Consider the following 20719-nt stretch of genomic DNA (forward strand, 5'->3'; position numbering starts at 1 on the left):
TAGATAATCTTTAAAAAGCAGCAACTACTTTTCAAGATGGCCGCCGGGCCGAAAGGATGCGCACCTCGGGTCCTACGTGCAGGCAAACAAAAAAAAGGAGAAAATTGCGGCGCATATAAACTTAGAGCCACGCGAAATAATGCAGCTGGAAAGCACAACATGACCCGGATCGAACATCCGTGAGCTGTGGGTCTGAGGATGTGTCCCGAGTGTGGCGGAGCCCACGTCCGCTCGCAGCAATCCAACGGAGGCCGCAGAAGGAAGCATAGGGTTATGGAGTAACAACTGCTAGCAACCGACAACACTCGATCGGAGGTATCGCCCAGCGCCCTAGACACGGCTACAGCGGGAGGCAGGGGACCCGAAATTGTGCAGCCGGAAAACACAACACAATCCGGATCGAGCATTTGTGAGGTGTGGGCCTGAGGACGTGGGGGGTGTGTGTGGCGGAGCCCAAGGCCCGCGTAGCAATCAAGCGTGCATTCAGCGGAGGTGGTGGACATACCCCACTAGAGGCCGTAGAAGGATGTGCGGGGCTACGGAGTAGCCATAACCAGCAACACATGACCGGAGGTACCGGCCCACCCCCCCAGGACACGGCAATAGCGGGAGGCAGGGGACCCGGGTGCCAGCGGTGGAACCGCCCGGTGACAGCGAGATCGTCAGGGACCGAGGATTTCCCGTCCAACAGAGCAGCATGACAGGCCAGGGAGAACTTGCGGAGCACTGGCTACAGCCGTAATAAAGGTACCGGCAGCAGATGCTGGCGAAGCGAAGGGCCCAGGGGTGAGGGAGTCCCCGGCGCTAACCAGCGGAGGTGCAGACAGGCACCGAGGAAGAGGCCCATGGGGAAGAGGGGAGGCATAACACTGCAGCTACCCGGGCCCCCCCCCCAGACGAGCAGGGAACCGACGCCGGGCGCATCCGGCAGCCAGTGGACTCACCGATCTCGGGATTGTGGTTGCCTGGGGTCTCCTGGATAGCGGGGTCCCCCGACTCGCAGAGGAGCCCAGGACCCATCCCAGGGAACCGTGTATACACCCGAGGGGGAGCAGCAACGAGGAGGAGGAGCGGCTCAGGGCCAGCCCGGGTGACACCAGACAGCAGCAGAAGCGTCCATCCTGCACTTTCCCAGGTGCTAAGTGAGACCCGGGCTCCGAGGGGAGGACGGCCCATGAGCGGGGCCCTCCCGCAGACCAAAGGAGTAGCGGGGCAGGCCTGGGGAGTGCACTGAGGCGATCGGCAGCATCCCTGACGGATAGTCGACCTCCATCGGAGAGGGGGCATGGGCCGAGCTCCGTCGAGACCCGGGGAAGCAAGGACCCTGAGACGCGGAGCCGGGTGCCCCCCCCCTCCCCGCCCACGGAAAAGCATGGTGAGAGCAGGCCATAAGAAGCACTAGGCCGGTCAGGAGGAGATGGGAGAGGCGGGTCTGAGATAGCATTGGGGTGCCCCCAACGGAGACAATGCTGACAAGGGAACACCGAAAGACACGGGGATAAGCCCCCCTCTCCCCCACAGCATCCTGAAAACTGAGGGGGCCCACAGAGCGAGGTACATACACCCGAGGGGGAGTGGCGACGCAGAGGAGGGCGGTCCATTTAAAGGGTCTCCCAAGACTGGAAATCACCACCGGCCCTGCCGCTGGACACCCACCTCTAACCCCAAGCTGCACATGGGACCCTGTTCCCCATACTGGCTTGAGAAGTGAGGAGCCCACCCCAAATGGTGGACCAGACCCGAGAACTGCGACAGACTGCGATGGACATATAATGGCCCGTTTACTCAAGCCAAACCCAAAAGAACATTGGCAACGATAGCAAAATATACTCCACACTAGGAATAAAGCTTGCCGACAGTGGCTGGAGCAACTCCGATGCCAGGCACCAAATCCAAAACGGCCCAATCAGAGCAAGAACCCCAGCAAGATCCCAGGAAGGGTACATTGTTAAGTGCTGGCGGCAGAGGCGCCAAACACACGCAGAATCGCCATCCCCTCCACCGGGGCCGACTCCTGCAATAAAGGACCTCCCAACTAGCATAATGGCAACCGACAAAGATGAACTCTAACTGCTTGAAAGGAATGGAGGCCAGAATGACTAAAGCCTTGCATAGTCAAATGGAACAATTAAGGCAGGACCTAAAATCATCTCTCCAGGAGGTCAATAAAGAAATGGCGGAGATGGGAGAAAGAGTGGACATAGTCAAAAGTGGCCTCTCAAATGTTACGTAAGAAACTAATCAAAACAGCTTGCTACTAGACCAGTTGGTGATCGCAACAAACAATCTAGAACTCCAGGCGGAGGATCTGGAAAATCGTTCAAGGAGATCCAATATTAGGGTCAAAGTCCGGGTAGAATCGGTGCAGGACAAGGATCTAAAAGATACCATGCAACTCTGCTTTAGCTGCCTTCTAGCAGATATCCAACCAGAGACGATCGGCTTCGAAAGGATACACCGCGTGGGCCCAATACACAATGAACCAGGGTCGAGACCCAGAGATGTCCTGATAGCAATGACATTGTATGGTCTAAAAGAGGAGGTGCTAAAGGGGGGGGGGGACAAACAGAGACCTTACGATTAATGGGTCCCGCATACTGTTATAACAATACCTCGCCCTGATCACTCTCCACAAAAGAAGGCTAATCCAACCTGTTAGAAAGGCACTTCAAGCGCATCAAATCCGATATAGATGGACGCACCCGTTTGGCCTGTCGTTTACATGGGAAGGAAAACAGAGGAGAATTGGGAGAGAAAGCAAAGAGGAAAGAAAGAACCGGAAGCTCGCAGCCGGCTCATGACCGGGAACGGAGAGGCCCAACAGATCCAAACTCGGCCCATCACACGGACAATGAGTGAAGTGCTATCCAAATGTGAGAAAACCACACGGCTGAATAGAAGCGCCTGCAAGGAGGTAGGAGGTCATAAATCTTGGAAGCAGGGTCAGGTAATACAACTCCTGACTATTGTGAACTGGGGAAGAGTTAGAGGCCCTAAGCCCGTTGTGACCAGCAGGGGGACCCTTGGGAGCCCAGGCCTCATGCACTCCCAGGATTGGGGAAAGGGAAGGGGGTGGGTAAGGGAGGGAAAGGGAACGAACGGAGAGAAAAGCAAATAACCCAAAAACCGTGAAGAAAGGTGAGCCATCTCCACAAATGTATAAAACGGAAGCAAAAACAGGCAGGGAGAGCTATAGCAAACAGAATATGGGGTCCAACAGGCAGATAATCCTCACTTAGGGAATAATGGAGGAAGTGAACATTGTCTCGATTAATGTCCAGGGGTTAAACTCCCCCGCTAAAAGGCGCTCGATCTTAGGCAGACTGGAAGCTATGCAATCAAAGATAGCGATGCTACAGGAGACACACCTGCTCCAGAAAAATGAAAAAAGGATCGGTGCGGAACATACCCTCTTCAGTTTTTCGCCTCAAGCCAGACAAAAACAAAAGGAGTGGCAATTCTATGCAGCAGAGACTTAGGCTTCCACAAACAGCAAACAATGAAGGATCAGGAAGGTAGATACCTGGGGGTAAAGGGTACTGTCAATGGCCAATTGTATACAATTCTAGCAGTCTACGTCCACAATGAAAAACAGAACCAGTACATCCCCCAAATTACTCCAGAAGGTGGTAGGATGGTTCGAGGGCCGAGTGATAATAGGAGGGGATTTTAACTGTGTTATGGACTCACAATTGGATAAAAAACTCCCACCCCTCCCCCCCCCCCCCCCCCCGACTGCAGCAGATCAGCGAAACAGACAGGCCCTCGGAAAACTCTTCAGAGACTTGGAGGTGATAGAAACATGGCGGTTTTTCCACCCGGAAATCCGAGAATACACAGACTACTCAGCAGTGCACAGGGGTTACTCTAGAATAGACATGATTATGGTGTCCTCTACATTAATCCCCTATGTCAAAAAAATAGAAATTGGTGTTCAATATCTCTCCGATCATGCCCCAGTAGTGACCTGCATAGAACTGCAAGGGACAATAAATAGACCCAACCACAATGGAGGCTAAATGAAACAATCCTGAGGGATATCGCACTTAGGGCACACATGGAAGAAGTCATAAGGAACTATTTCCTGGAAAATGACAATGGAGAGGTAGACTGGAGGGTGGTGTGGGACGCGGGGAAGGAGGTAATCAGAGGGGAATTCATAGCACAACCAACGCAATACTACAGGGGGAAAGCCCTTATAACATGCAAATTAGAGGAAGAGGTAGGAAATGCTGAAAAGCTCCATAAATCCGTCAGACGCCCAGGACCTGGCGGGATCTTAAAAAGGCCAGAGCCAAACTAGAAAACCACACTGCAGATAGAACTGCGCAAATACAGCTAAACATTAAACCATCATATTACATACCTGGGGGGAAAGCAAGCAGATTTCTAGCAGCCAAACTACGCAAACAGAAGGGGCGCAATCATATTACCCAGTTAAGAAATAGTGGGGAACTGCAAACGGGAGACGAAGATAAACTAGAAACGATGGTCCACTTTCACAAAAATCTGCTGACTAATGAGAACCTGAATACAGCAGAACAAGTGTCTTATTTGTCGGCTTTAAAACTGCCACAGATATCGTAACACCACAAAGCAAAATTGGGGGACCTAATCCCAATGCAGGAAGTATGTGATTCGATAGCAGCGCTACCCAGGGGAAAGGCACCAGGCCCAGATGGCTTAGGAAATGGGTTCTACAAAATGTTCCAGGCACAGTTGGCTACCCGCCTCACTCGTCTTTTTAGTTTAATCAGTGACAGGGGAGCAGTTTCAAAGGACATGGGACACTCGACCACGATATTACCCCTAAAGCCTGGGAAAGAACCAGTAGAATGCACCAGTTACCGGCCCATAGCTCTCCTCCATACAGACGCAAAATTGCATGCAAAAATACTGGCGAATCGGTTGGCGGCAGTACTGCCCCAGATAATACACGAAGACCAGGCAGGATTCGTAAGGGGGAGACACACACATAGGATAATGTTAGGTGAGTAATTAACATCATAGATTCGGGGGTCAGAGGGGACCAGAAATTCTCGATCGCCGCGCTAGACGCCACATGGGCATTCGATAGCATAGACTGGGGGTATCTAAGATTGGTACTGGAGAGCTTCGGTTGTGGGCCGACATTCACCAAGATGGTTTTAGCAAACTATCAGCATCCATCTATGCAACTCAGTGAATGGCCACACCTCAGAAAGAATCAACATCCGGAGAGGTACTCGGCAGGGGTGCCCTCTCTCCCCACACATATTTGCCAGGGCAATTGAGCCATTTGCATGCAGACTAAGGGAAGACCCGTGAATTGAAGGGGTGCGCACCGGGGAGCTCCAAAACAAGATAGCCCTCTATGCAGATGACATTATGCTCTACACATGGCAGACTCAAAACACATATTACCCAGAATAATCTAAGAATTGCAGAAGTTTGAAAAAACATCATGGTTTACAATATATTACTCAAAATTCCAAAGCGTTGAATATAGCCGAAGGTAATGGGGACATAGCACGCTTGAAGGAACACTACCCCCTAAAATGGGAAAAGCAGTCCCTGGAATATTTAGGAATCCTTATCACTAGAACCATAAAGAATTTGCTCAAGGCAAACATCACACCTCTTTGGAAGAGCCTGCAGGAAGACGTGCAGAGATGGGACGCCCAGGAACCATCATGGTTTGCTAGAATAGCGGCGATAAAAATTACCTTGCTTCCCAAATTACTGTATGTAGTAAGATCAATCCCTGTGGTCATCCCCCCACAACTGATTCCGGAACTCCAGAAGGCAGTGTTTAAGTTCATATGGGGAAAACAAGAAACCGAGGATCCAGAAAAGGATCCTGCTGCGGCCCACGCTTTTTGGAGGGCTGGGAGTTTCAGATATGGGGAGATATAATTTAGCTGCTCAGCAGACTCCAGCATTGAAATGGGCGGGCAGAGACCCTCTTCCAGGGTGGGGGAAAATAGAACAGACCGTGACAGATATCACATTGGGTATGCTGCCATTCCTAAAGCCAAAAGCCCGAGAAACGGGGATTATCCTATAACAGGCCACTAAGACGACACTGCACAGCTGGGATAAGGCAATCCGGGGCAGCAGGGTCAAACAAGGTCTGGGCCCACTATCCCCTATCGTGCATAATGCAGACTTCTCGCCGGGGCTTCATAAAATGTTCTGGGAAGGTTGGAAGGAAGCAGACACACTATCCCTACAAGATATGTACCAGGATGATGCCCCACTCACCTTCAAAGCATGCAAACAAAGATTTGGCATAACCGAAAATCACAGATTTAAATATATACAACAGCGTCACTGGATCTCACATCTGGAGGTTAAAAAGGCTGGGTTACGACCCCCAATAGGCTTAGAACTAACAATACGAGAGGGGACACCCGAAAAAGGGATCACTAGACTATACAAGCTACTGGACAAGGCGCAAATAGAAGACACCCTACAATACATTTAAGACTGGGAGCGGGACATAGGGGAGGAGATCACACAGGAAGAATGGAGCCAAATCTGGAGGAGGGCTCAAAAACTATCCAAATCCACAGCAATTAAAGAATCGGCATACAAACTCTGTTATCGCTGGTATTTGCCCCCAAGTAGAATACACCAAATGATCCCCACGTATCCTCCAGAATGTTGGCCTCAGTGTGGAGAACGGGGAGATATGTTTCATATGTGATGGTCGTGCCCAAGGATAAAAGTGTACTGGAAAGAAATACTGAGCCTTATCAGGGACATAACGGGCGCAGACCTGCCATGGTCCCCAAAAATTATTCTGCTGGGGGCAGTAGCAGAAGGGACATATGCTGCTTCCGGGAACAGAGCGGCCCTCATAACCCACCTACTAGCTGCAGCAAGGATGACAGTGGCCCAACGATGGAAGACAGTGGAAGGCCCTACAGCCCCATGATGGTGGGTGAAAGTATGGGGAGTCATGGCAATGGAGAACATCTGCGCCACAAAATCAGGGACATATTTGAAATTCTTGGCCATATGGAAACCCATTCAGGACTATGTGGGGGAGAGGGAGACAATACTTTAAACCCCTGATTCTCAGAAACATTCACATCAGATAAAGATGGCAGAAGCAAGACCGAGGGGTAGGCTCATGGAACTGTTCTGGTTACAAATCATGGTTTTGTTTGGTTCAAACAATAATGGAAAGGGGGGTGGGTAGGATGGGTGACGGTGGGACGGGATGGGATGGGAAAAGTAGGAAGACAATACTTGATTTGACGATAAGGTTCAAGAGTGATGAATAGGGGGTTCATGAGGATAACAATGTTCGTTACATATGTTGTAATTAAAGACCAATATTGTCTTAATAAAAATGAAAAAGTTGGTTAAATAAAAAAAGCAGCAACTAATTCTAACATGAATCCCAAAGTTAGGATTCAATTTCAACAACAGCAATAAATCAGGCGAGTAACTTTTCAAATGTTAGACATTTTCCAGCACATTGAGTGACGTCATTTGAGGTGGTTAGGCAAGAATTGATGTAGTAACCCTGTGGAGAGACTACACAACCCTTGTCCTCTTGGTATTAGGCAACCCACCTATTGGTATAGGTCTGTACTACACAAGTTGGTAGTGTGACTGAGCAGCCAGGCTTACCTCAAGAGGGTAAATGTGAGCTCTAGCAATGAAATCCACAAATACAAGTAGCCAAGTAACACTTATACTTAAGGTTTGTAGTTAAAATAATTATTTAACAATAGTTTTTAAATAAGCATTCTTTAAAAAGGGCAATATATGTAGCAATCAAATTACTTCAAAATACTTGTTCAGAATTCACACAAAGTTAATAGATACTCTTTAGAGATGCGGCTAGGGAGAATTCTCATAAATGTGCCAATTCCCTTCACCTTAGAGACCCCCAGCAACTTTGCTGGATTTTGAGGACTTGATTGTTTTACCTGGAAAGAGTGTGAGCCTTTTTCCCCACTCTCATGTATTTTGATGTGTGTTTTACATTTGTGTTCTTTGACTTGGGAGTTTTAAGATAACTCGATGGGCATCTTTTCATGTGTGTTACACAGCACCCTCAGTGCAGTGACACACGGATGACTTCCCAAAGGTTTAAATACCTTCTCTGGGATAAACTACTGTTTCCCAGAGAATGTAAAGTGAAATTGACTTTACTAGTCTTTCCAAATTCATAGACCCAGCACACACCATCTTACAATGGAGTGCTGGAGGGGTTACATAGTATCCCCTTTGTCTAGAAACTCATGTAGCTGTCAAATGCTACCCTTTCCTATTGAAAAGGCTGGTGGCAGTGGTTTTACAACGAACTACCATGATTTTTCCCGACCGCGAACACCAGTAGCTAAAAATCACGGGAGCCATGTTTTTCAAGATGGCACCTTAAGCCCCTTTGTTTAAACGGGTCCTGGTCTTTTTTTCACCATTTCTTTTTGGAAAGGTCTTCTAGTGTTTGTCTCTGCGCGCCAAACCAGGTTTGGTCCCTTTGTTAGTTTGCCTTTGGCGGGCTTCAGGACTGAAGACCACCTCTGCCGCCAGAGTGTCTGGGGTGGGCAGGAAGTGAGGGAGGCGCTCGAAACTCCCTGTGCTTAGTCTCCAAGGAGACCCAAATGCACTCTGGCGTGATTGGCTGGCTGACTGTCCGGCAAGGACAGCCACCCTGCTGGGTGAGTGGCAGCTAGGCGGGAATGAATGGGAAAAAACTGTTTAAAAAGGCGAGTCTCTAGGACTGGAAAGCAGAGTCTACCACTGGAACAAAAGACCCGAAGACTAGCTGAAGAGGACGGGTACTGCAACTCCTGGACTGTTGGTTTGCCCGTCAAAGCCCTGCAACAGGTCCGAATTGCCAAACTCCATTCAACAGAGAAGCTCCTTGAAGAACGGCTTCTTCCTTTGAGTTGGTGGGACCAATCAACTCATAAGACACCAGGATACCATTCTCAAGGCTGGTTAGGATTAACCATGGAGAGGGACACCAGCATGTGTTCTTGAATCTACAGCTACTGGAACTGAAGTGACTCCATTTTGTTTGCTTTCTTCGACGATCCCTTGCAGTGCAGGAGTCCTCAGTCGTCCTCTTGTCCCCACGACTGAGGCTCAGGAACAGCCAGATCTGCAGGACCTGCCAGGAACCACGACTTCAGCATCATTTGTTTCTTTAAACAAAAGGTATTGTGCCAACCCGATTGTGAGAACACCACTCTCGCGGTGAAAGTTTGTGAAACATTCCCAATTTATAGGCCTAATCAGCTTGTGACCCATCGTATGATACTTTTTTGCCTAAACTACTTGTAAGAACTTTCACAAAGACTTTACCATTTCATACCAGAACTGCTCTTTCCTATCCAGAACACTTGCCCATTACTTAGGCCTGGCCTATTGACTTGAATTGAACTCTTCTGGTGAACTGAAACTATTTGCACTGCCTAGAAAGTATATGTGATCTAATCTACTTACTTTTGTCCTTTTTGCTCACTACTAAGTAATTGAAGTGCCATTTTGCTCATATTTCGGGGAGCTCAAACTGCCTCAAAAGCTTACAGTATCGTATTGGAGTGTATTTGTTCATATTATTAATTTGCCTCTTCTAGTGAAATGTTTTCTAAATTGTGTAATAAATAAGTATTTTTACCAAGAAACCTTGAGTATAAGTGTTTACTTGACCTACTTTGATTGAAAGTCCTCTGTGTAACTATGTGTACTGCTCACATTCACTCTTGAGATAAGCCTGGCTGCTCAGCTCGCTACCAAAAACTGTGTGGTACAGACTTAAACCAAAGGTTGGTTTGGCTAACACCTGTAGTTCCAATTGCGTGTAGTGTTCCCAGAGGGTACGGTACGGCCTGTAATTCTGCCTAACAGATGCTTCTACACACTTCCTATACTGTGAGGTGACTTCACTAACTAGGACAGTAATTGCATTTATTTATCACGAGTACACTTTGAAAAATTCTGTTGTTGGTAGAAAGGAAAGGTTAATGGAAGGAAAAAAGTTAAACAGGTTCTCAGAGCATGTGACTACTTAAACCTCCAAATGAAGTCTAGATAAAAACCTTTCCCAGCAAATTCTGTTTAAAACCAATACATCAACTATGAGGGACAGTAATTACCACAGTCAAATGGAATAGAAGGGTCTGCAGGGAGCCAGGACAGCTACAGTCAATTGGAGCAAAGTCTATGGAGCTGGGGATCTTCTTAGATATTAAAAGTCTTGCACAAAGTTAGATAGTTTGTTGAAGAAAAATCAATGTAGGGTCACAAGCTGTTACAATTGTGAAAGTTAGAGCTGAGATCAACTCTAGAAAAGCAACTACAGCAAATCTCAACTGAGATGAGCAAGCTACAGACACGGAGGTAAGTACCCTAAATCATAACAGTACCTTTGGTTAGAAGAAGAGGGTCCAGATTGCTGCAACCGGACCGAAGCCATGTAGATCCTGTGTTCCTTGACCTCAGTCATGGTGACAAGAGGGAGGACGTCTGGGGACTCCTGCGGCAGCAATTCGAAGGTCGGCGGCAGCTACAGGCTCTTTTCGGATCAGCAGCACTTCAAGGTTTCAGCGCTCAGTAAACAGCACCACTGTGGATCTTGGACACCGGTTGGGCTTTCTCCACTCCTTGAGTCCTGAACTCTGGTGAGGGGACTTGAGCTCTGGTCGTCCTGCTTCTGAAGGTTCCTGGGGAGACTCCTGGAGCTTTTGGCCGGCTTACAGACGTTGCACTAGACTACGGTTTTCTCGACCCCTTGACTCGGTTCCTGCAGCAGCAAAGTAGTACAGCCAGTCAGGGAAGGTCTTCCAGTGGAGTTAGTCTTGGGGTTAGTTGGTCCCACTAACCCAAGGGAAGACATCCCTTCCAGAGCTTCTCTTGTCGATTAGAAAAAAAGAGTCAGCGCAGTAGGGTTTCACCGGGCAGTCCAACAGTCCAGGAACATGCAGCAAGCTTCGTTCATGGTTTCTTCGTCGGGTTGTTCTTCCCAGTGGTCGACTTTACCTCTAGCCCCAAAACCCTTGCCTTTTAAGCAGGTTTCTCCCATTCATACAAAGCCTAGCTGTCACTCAAACAGCAGGGTGGTGGTCCTGCAAGGACAGCCAGCCAATCAGGACTGGGTGCATTCAGGTTTCCCTAGAGACGAAGGACAGGGGAGTGTCAGGACCCTCCCTCACTTCCTGCCCTTCCAGACACACTGGAGCAAGAGGCGGGTTTCAGTACTGAAGCCCGCCAAAGGCAAAACAAACAAAGGGCTCAAACCTGGCTTGGCACGCAGAGTAAAACCGAAGAAAGACCACACAAACAGAAAATGTAGAAAAAAAGAAGACCAGTGCCATTTCGACAAAATGGTCATCCATGGGCAATGTTCCCTCTAAGCTGTGCGCATGTGCGCTTGCCCAGCTTCCTTCTGGGTGCCGCTCAGAAAATTTTTAGCAGCGCACACAGACCATTCTCACCTATTCAAAAAGATTTAATAAGGCACAAGCCACAGTAATTACCAGAAATGTTTTTTTCTCTTCAAATAAGCAACTAGTCTTGATATTCTGCTCATTTGACTTACACTACTATTCAAGGGTGGCCCTAAACACCCAAACAGCAAAATACACAAACAAGAGGTAAAAAACGATATGATAAATTGGCTCCATGAACAGAAGAATCTAACCAAGATATGCCTGCACACGTTAACTAAATAATTTTCCCTCGCCACCCATGACTCCTAAACTTGACTCTACCACACTTTTACCTTCTGCCCCAGAACACATTAAGATACTACCAAACAATCTTGACTCTTCCTCACTTAACTCTGCAAAAGGTTAGCAGACGTGTACCTACATCCACCTGGTTTATGTTGGAATATGAATAACGTTCTCGTGCCAGAATTTCTGTTACTCATTGTGTCTTACCAAAAGCGGCACCAACACTATACAATCAAACTATTAGCTCAAATATCGAATAATGACTGTAAGTAAAAAGGCTACTTGGATGTGTAACGTTATCCGATACTTCCTCTTCTTTGTACATATGTCATGCACGTGCTTTGAAGCGGCTCCCTTGCAAGTTAACACATTATAAAACTCAAATATTAATTTGCCCTCTAAGGATTTTGAGAAGACAAATGTGATGCTCAGCTACTCCTACTTTAGCATCACTAACTTTACCCTATAAGTGAAGAGCAACATTGCAATATCATTTACTTTGCCTACAATGGATAATGGGTATGGACTATGCCTGGGATTACTCGTCCATAGTATCACGGCACAGGATATTCAGACATGAGAATGCTTTTCACACAATCTGCATCATTTCCAAGTGTTCAGAGTTCCTTTGGGAATAAACCTTCACAAACTCGCTGCTATACACAAATGGTTTCACTGAGCACTGCATAATCCTACACAATGATATAAGGGTGGGGTATGCTGCAAACAATCTTGTATGCAATGCAAAATAATTGTGTACATGCAGAGTCATGACATTCTTAGAAATGCACATAATATGTTGAGGAATTAAAGATGCCTTGCATACAAAGTATTGTTGGTCTTCAAATATCCCAGCGAGTGTTTACTGCTACAATCCCTCACTTTTTACAGTGCTCTAGCAACTAGTATTGGAGGCTAGCACAGGGGCCGGTGAAGGGTATGGGTGGAAGCGCACAGGTCATCATTCCTTGTGGGTAATGAACAAAGGAGCACGTTTTAAAAACCAAGTGATAGTTTTCGGCAGTACACTGAAGAAAATGTGTTGCTTGTTTGCTAAAGGATAGGAAAGTCCAGTACCTGTCTATACAACAACACCTTTTTTCTTTCTATGCTCAGCTGCTGAGGGCTTTTGAATATAACCTTGTGTTCTGTGTGTATCGTCTCTAGAGTATCCCCTTCCATCTTATTTAACTGATAACAAAGAATTACAGAAGAGGGATCCATAGTTTCTAAAGAAGGCACTCATTCAGTTGTATCTCTGATGAATTGATGCTAAACCTCACTAAAGCTCTTGTTTAATTTTGTCTAGGCTGTGGGTCGGAAGGGTCGGCAAAACTATAGACTTTATTATGTGCCCTGTCATTTAACTTCCTATGTCAGGGGTCTAATCAGATTTTGCTCCCTACTTGGAGTCAAATGATTTTTCAGGGAGTAAAAAAGTAATTAGCTTTGCCAAAAGGGATACTCTCTGTATATCAAAACATGTTCTTCACCATAAAATTCCTCTTGAAATCGGGCATTAATATTAAAATTCCTTCCTATGCCAGTGCTTTACTGGTCACTAATTCGAAAAAATATCAGTGGAGCTTTGTGGGTTGAATCAACGATATGTTCATTGTTTCGTGTTAGGCACATTTTCATTTTTTTAGGGGGTAAAACTTGATGGTGTATATGTCTCTTAGCTGTAGGCTGGTGTTATAACTACCCGCAGGAGAACGTAATGTGGATAGTAACAGAGGAACAGGAATTTTTGATCATATTCTGAGGTGCAGTCATTCTGATGTAATTTTCATCCTTACACATATTATTAGACGCATGTTCTCCTGGCCCTTGAATTATTTAATTAAAGTGGCACTTGAACTCCTATCAGCATGTTTGACACATTTCTTTTAATTGCCATTAAATCGATCTACAAATGTTGTTTCCTGTCTGAATTTGACGGCCACATCAGTTATGACAAGAGATATGTGTGTTTTGTATTACACATGAGTGATTATCCAGTGGCATAAAACGTTTCCAGGTACTGTGGTACATGTTGAAGTCTTGGACTGGTTGATGATTTGTCTGTAAAATCACATATGCCATATTTTATTTTAGCCTGTGTGTTTGGAAAAAGTGTTGCAAGATTTGTCAAGAATTGCAGTTGCTGGTAAGAGGAAATTCCTTTCAAACTCTCTTTGCGATGGTAGTTCACTAAATACACATGCTCACAAAGTGACTTACCCCAGTCAGTTGCGCACCTGGAAAATAATGTGCGCACAACAGCCAACCAGTTCCGCACATAGAGAAAAATAATTATAGGGAACATTGTCCATGGGTGCTATACTACAGCATGAGGTAGAAAAGCACAATGGTAGGAAAATTAAACCACTGCCACCAGCCATTTAAAGTATTGGGGGGGGGGGGGGATGGGGACAACATTTTTTTTCCTTGAGTAGGTAGGGAAAGGGGCTACTAAGTAACTCCCCCAGCACTTCACAGAAGAGGGAAAGGCGAAGTAAAGTCAATTTCACTTTACTATTCTTTGGAACTGTAGTCCACCCAAGAAAAAGTATTAAAACCTTAGGAGAAATCCAAAGGATTTCTCTGTGACACTACACTGAAGGAAACGCATAATCCAAATCACATCAAAACACATAAGAGTGAGAAAAAGGGCTCACTCACGCCAGGGTTAAAATTAAAAGTCCCAAAGTGCAGCAAAAGGGTGTCCAGTCATTTTATCGAACGTAAAAGTTTCGAAAGGCAAAATTTCGAATTTTATTTATCGAAATGCCATTCTTTCGAATGACGATTTCTTTGAAAAAAATTTGAAAGTGCCGTCGACATGGGTTAGGGTTGGGGTTTGGGGGGTGGGAGGGTGGCGTGGGGGTTGGGGGGGGGGGGGGGGGAACTACCCCATAGACACTAAAACCTTGAAACGTTACATGGAGCTGTCCAGTGCTGAAATTACAGCACTGGACAGCTCCATCTAAAGTGTCAACGTTACAAAAAAAAAGCATTGAAATGCTACTTTTAACATGTAAAAGTGCATTTCAATTGAAACCAGTGCATGACTATTGTCGACTGATTGGTTTCGAATGAAATGCACTTTGCATGTAAAATATAGCATGCGACAGCTTTTGTTTTCGAAACTTTGGTTTAGAAACTATCACTATAAACCCAGCAAAAGAGCTGTGGGTCTCTAAGGTTGAAGGCAATTAGCACAGAAATGAGAATTCTTCCCAACACAGGCCAGTAATAACACTTATTTGTGATCAACTTTGCAATATTGAGTTATAAAGGAGGGGAAGTTCTAGTTAGATCAGATCATACTTTGAAAAACAGAGATTCTCCCAAGACAGATGTAGGCAGTCTTTCATTTTAGCATTATTAGTGTTCAACAATTAAAACCTGTAAGGGAACAAGCACTGCCAGAGCCAATAAGTTCCGAGGGGGGCCTTTAGGGAGCCAGTACGGCCAAGGTCAATGGGCCAGTTCAAAGTTCTGATGCACTCTTCTTAGAAAAGGTTTTAAAATAGTCAGCAGTTCAAATAGAAAAATCACAGAAGCTCAAGAGGAGCCGCCTTGAAGAAGCACAAGCTGCAAGGCCAGTGCAAAGGAGTTTAGGTCAACTCTAAAGAGGGTAACATCGCACTCCCCAAGGTAGGAAGCAACACAATTGGCAAAAGGTAGATGTACCCCAAGCCCCACAGTACCTGTGAACTTAATAATTTGTTCCAGCTGGATGCCTTCCTGTTGCGGTGTAGCAGACCCTTGTTCCGGGTGACGAAAGGGAGGGCATCTCGTGGGCTTCTGCGGCATCTCTCTCTGGGGTGTGCGAGGGGAGAAGAGAGACAGCGAGAGAGGGAGAGACTCTGCAGCAATGGATTCTCCTTGATTCAGCTGCCTTTTGTGGTTCTGGCACCCTTTTATCAGCGCCAAATAAGAACGAACAGCTCTGGTAGAAGTTACTTGATCCCTCGGTCCTGGATTCTGGTGAGGGGACTCTGGATGCCCACAAAGTTTTGGCCCGATTCGCACTTCCAAAGACAATGCACTCTATGATGGTCAGGGGTCCCCAGGCATTAGGATTCTGCAGCCTTGAAAAGTCACAGCAAGTTGAGGTTTGCGTCAAAATGAAGCTCGTCCTATGGCTAGTTGGTCCCACCAGCCCAAGGGAGGAGATCATCCCGTACAGGTCTTCCCAGTTGAAACAAAAACAGGGTCAGCATAGTTGCAGGGCTTCAGCAGGCACTTTGCGGTCCAGGAGGGCACTGTTGGCCTCTCTTCATTGGATGTTGTCCTCCAATGGTAGACTGTCTCTATTCCTTTTAAGCAAGTTCCCATTCATTCACAACCCTAGGCTGACAATCACCCAGCAGGGGGGCTGTCCTCCTGGACAGCCAACCAGCCAATCAGAACTGGCTTCACTCAGTCACACCTAGAGACAAACGACAGGTACGTTTCGGGACCCTCCATCACTTCCTGCCTTTCCAGACACACTGGACCCTGGACGGGCTTTGGGGCTGAAACCCGCCAAAGGCAAAATGCACAAAGGATTCAAACAACAGAGTAAACGCCCAGAAGGAACTAACTGACAAGAAATGGTGAAATAAAGAAGATCGGCCATTTGGGGAAAATGGTCACCCTTGGGTGCTGTACTGCAGCTGAGAAATCAGCCTGCAGATACATGGCAAAAGGTAGTAAAAAAGAAAAAAAAAAAAAAAACACTGCCACCAGCCATTCAAGTTAGTGTAACAGAATGTTACATGAGAAGTGGGATAAAGGAGTTACTATGTAACCCCCGAGCACTCCACATAGTGTGGTGTGTGCTGGACCCACAAAAGAAAAGATAAGTAAGACAGGAGTCATTTTACTATTCTTGGGAACGGTAGTTCACCCGAGAAAAAGTAGTTCAACATTAAGAGAAGTCCGAGGGAATTCTTAGCGGCACTGAACAAAAGGTGTTGTGTGTCACAATGCAAAATGCCTATGGAGTTTTCCAGACTCCATCAAACAATAAGGAACCCAAGAATCCTACTAAGGAGAAACACGCGAGAAAGTGAGAAAAAAGCCCCACTCATGAGTTACAATTAAAAATCCCTGAGTTGAGCAAAAGAGCTCGGGGACTCCAAGGTTAAAAGCAATGGACACAGACAGGACAATTCTCCCCAACACAGTGTACTTACCTACAGCTCACATCTTCCTCTTATAATGAGCCTGACTGGTATGCCACTCAACCAAGGTTCCATGAGTAGTACGGACTGATAAGAGTTGGGGGGGGATCTACAAACCATTCGGATAGTTTTATGAAGTCTACCCACAAAGTGGACTTCAGGAAAACTCCCCTAACAATGGTTTACTCACCTGAAGTATTACATTTGTTTTCTATTGCGTTGATTAGTTAAAATAGTACTTGCTTATCTGAATAACCTTACCTTGTGTATATAAAAATTATCTTTGTTACTATAACTTCAAGTGTGTAATATTTTCTTTTGGCCTATGTATTCACTGAGTTTAGTGTACCTACCTACAGCTCACATCTCCCTCCTAAAATAAGCCTGGCTGCTCTGCCATACTACCAGGCCTCGAGTAGTACAGACATACTAGAAGTTGGGGCCTGTGAAGGGAGCGAGTAAACATATCTGTTCTTACCCCCTTAATCCTCTTGCTCTACAGGGTTTAACAGTTGTAAAGTCCTTACCCTTCCTCTCCCTTGCCAGGCGTTGAGAGGGGGGGGGGGGGGAAAGTAGTCAAGGATTATCTTCTGGAATTCTCATAAGATGGCTGGAATGGGAGATGGTCTGCTAAGAACTTTTCAAAGTTTTCTTAACTATGAGACTCTAACTGGCTTCACCAACAGTTGTTCAGTTTCTTAAAAAGACTCCTAGCATTCTGAAAGAACTCTGCTGAAACCTGTGAATCTAGGGTACTACAGAGCCTCTTTTCAAGGTAGGGAAGGACTTTAGGCGGAATACTTTATATTGAAATGTTTTTTCTACGTTCTTTATTTTTCATATATTAGTTCTGTATCTGATGGCTATTTTCCTGGCCCTTTTTATTAACTTCCTTTGCTAGCCTACAGTATTCTGAAACTGATCTACCTGCATTCTAAAAGTGAAATGTTAGTGCTATTAGAGCATACAAAGGTGAATGTGTATATAATAGTAGTGAATGTTTAGTGTGCTACTAACCTGTGGTCTTTCATTGTTAAGAGGTTGTCTAAGGGCAAAATAAATGAATAACTATTTTTATACAGTCTGCTTAACTTGTATTATTAAGAGTGATCTGTGTGTGCTTAATTGAACCCTTTGCCACACTCATACTTCCTAAGTCTAAACCTTGCTGTTTAGTCACACTACCCAAAAAGAGCTTGGCTATACACTGGGTGGCTTCTAAAACAGTACAGAGGGCAGATTTTGAAAATCCATTTAAACTGCTATGCAAAAATGTTCCTACCAGTGACTGTCTCAAGTTCTAATGGTGTGCGGCAGGCCGCCACTCCCGCACCATGTGTTTAGCAGGTTATAGGCTCTTGCCACGCACTGAGGGAATGCCTGTTAAAGGCATTATTGGAAACGGGAAACAGGAGTGTTTAGAGAGTGGCAATTACTAGCATGATTAGGCTTTTTCTGGATGGTTGACCCCACAACTGATGCCTCAGGAGTCATGTGATGCCCTACAAGCAAACTCAATTTATCTCATATCATGATGCCCTTTATTTCCTCCAACCTCCTTAACAACATAATTTGACAAATTGGGCACTCTACAGTATGTCTGACAGAAGAACAACTAACACAAGAGCTATCCTGCTTTGACATTTCCCACTTCATGTCATGGGAGGCACATTTATCAATGAGTGATATAGTTGGCTGAGAACAAAAATGAAAAGAGGCAGTGGAGACGCCATTATAAAAAAAAAAACGGAGCATCTAACTTCCACAAAAAAGTTCACATTTTAGGACAGGAAGCTCGGAAAAATGTGCTTTGAATGGAAAATATTCACATAAAGGTCACTTCCAAATGCGTGGACTAATGTTCTGCACTTATGGAAATACTAAAAAACATTAAAAACAAAGTTTGTGTGTTCGAAATGGCTTTAAGATTTGGCACAAAATGGAAACAATGGAGGCAATGAGCCCCATTACTATGTCATGATATAACAGTTTTCACCATTCCAAACAGATGACCACCTATAAGTGATTTTATAATCTATAATATTGTGAAAAAAACAAACACAAGATCATGTTTCTCACTTTAACGTTACAGTTTTAAAAATGAAATGAAACCTAAAACTGCGCTGCAGGCACACAACCATCCAGACTTGCACCCACACAGCACAGCATTTGCTTGCTTGAAATAAGACATTTGAGCAAGTAATCAACTTTGTTTGTGATAAACGGTATAGGAAAGGGGGTCAAAACGACTTTCTTGCTTACACCAACTCAACAGGTTTGCACAGCTTTGCAGACAGCACTTACATTTTGATACAAAAACAGTGTTATTTTCCTAATTGCACTTACCTTGCAAACCTTCCAAAAGTCTTGGGTATCTGACATGCTCTTCAGTTCCGTGGCCAAGTCTTTGATTATCACCTTTGCCCCAAGTATAGACCTGACCACCTTTGGTGAGTGCAATAGAAAACTGGCTCCCGCAGCGGACTTTAACAACATTTAGGTCCTGGAGCTTTTCAATCATTTTGGGAGTTTTGCATCCATCGCTTCCTCCTCTCCCTAACTTGCCATAGTCTCCATCACCCCAAGACCACACTTGACCTGAAAGCAGAATGTACGTTTAAAGAGGCATTCAGTTACTTAAGAGTTCAATACAAAATGAAATATATCGTATACCACTTGTAAGCAAAGTACTAATTTCTTACAAAGTGAACATTTGTTCTAAAAAAGATTTCATATCAAAGGACATCTTGCTTTAGAGGTTAAGGTTTCAATAGACACGTGCAATCGTACCAAGACACGTGAAAGTAGTTACATGTGTCAATAGACAACACAAAATTTACAAAATATACTACATACATTAGGTTAGGCTTCAAACTAATAAAGACACACTGCATCTGAAAAATAAAAGAAAGTCAGTTTTGTTTTAACAGATTGAGAAAGCACTACTGCATGACTTAATCAATGACATTTCAAAAAAATCTAATTTTCAAAAGAGGAGTTCTATTAAAACTATTAATACCAAATGACCATTCTATTGTATAGGGGCAGAGGATAAAACCACTCGAAGCTAAATTTCACGCAATATTATATTATTGGTGGGACAGGAAACTGTAATCCGGTGAAAGAAACGGCTCACCATGGAACCTGGCCCTTTCAAAAGAGCAATTAAATATCCATGTTAAACAAGATAAACTAGTGAAATCAAACAAAGATACTTTCAGAAAGCAGTGTGTGCTATATCTGGCTGCAGATGGAACCTTTATTGCCTTATCCTATACTCTATGCACAAAGAATAGCATATTTAGGAACATTTGTTTATTGTGTTTTTCTTCTATGAATTTATGGAATCGAATTGTCAGGTGTGATCAAAAGTCTGAATTTAGCTAGATTCATATATGCTGTGTTTCCAACTGAAAGAAAAAGTTACTTACCAACTAGTAACGTTCTTTCAACTGGATGTTCCTTCAACGTATTCCACGTCTTTGACATGCAATGTCCACAGCTGTGTACTTCGGAAACTTTTTCGGCAGAGGGCGTCCTGCGTCGCTGGCGTCAGGTCGATGTCCCTCTAAGGCCTCTGTCGAGGGAGACATCACCGGATGTTATAAATAGGACGCACGGCGCCCGTAGCATCGGTTTATGTTTTTCCCCCAGAACGTGTGGCACCCATCCAATGCCTGCTTGACAGCACATAGCCTTGCGGAAACGTAAGCTGCAATCGCATAGGAAATTCGACAAAGGGGCAGGCTGGGAGGGCGATGTGGAATACGTTGGAGAAACATCCAGTCGAAAGAACGTTACCAGTCGGTAAGTAACTTGTTCTTCGAATGGATTGTGTCCTCCAATGTATTCCACATCTTTGACAGACTCCCAAAGTAGTAC

At 45.2% G+C, this 20719-nt stretch overlaps 1 protein-coding gene across 4 annotated transcripts in view; it reads right to left on the reverse strand.

The window, feature by feature from the left end:
* The window catches only part of HERC2 (HECT and RLD domain containing E3 ubiquitin protein ligase 2), a 2956340-nt gene that overhangs the window by 2425626 nt on the left and 509995 nt on the right, over positions 1 to 20719 (reverse strand). For all 4 annotated transcript variants that reach the window (XM_069636605.1, XM_069636607.1, XM_069636603.1 and 1 more), the window contains exon 15: positions 19184 to 19435. In XM_069636605.1, coding sequence (XP_069492706.1) covers positions 19184 to 19435 — 252 coding nt within the window. The remainder of the gene's footprint in view (positions 1 to 19183; positions 19436 to 20719) is intronic.

Source organism: Ambystoma mexicanum, chromosome 7p (genome assembly GCF_040938575.1).
Source record: "Ambystoma mexicanum isolate Mex_15411 chromosome 7p, UKY_AmexF1_1, whole genome shotgun sequence".
NCBI classification, from domain to species: domain Eukaryota; kingdom Metazoa; phylum Chordata; class Amphibia; order Caudata; family Ambystomatidae; genus Ambystoma; species Ambystoma mexicanum.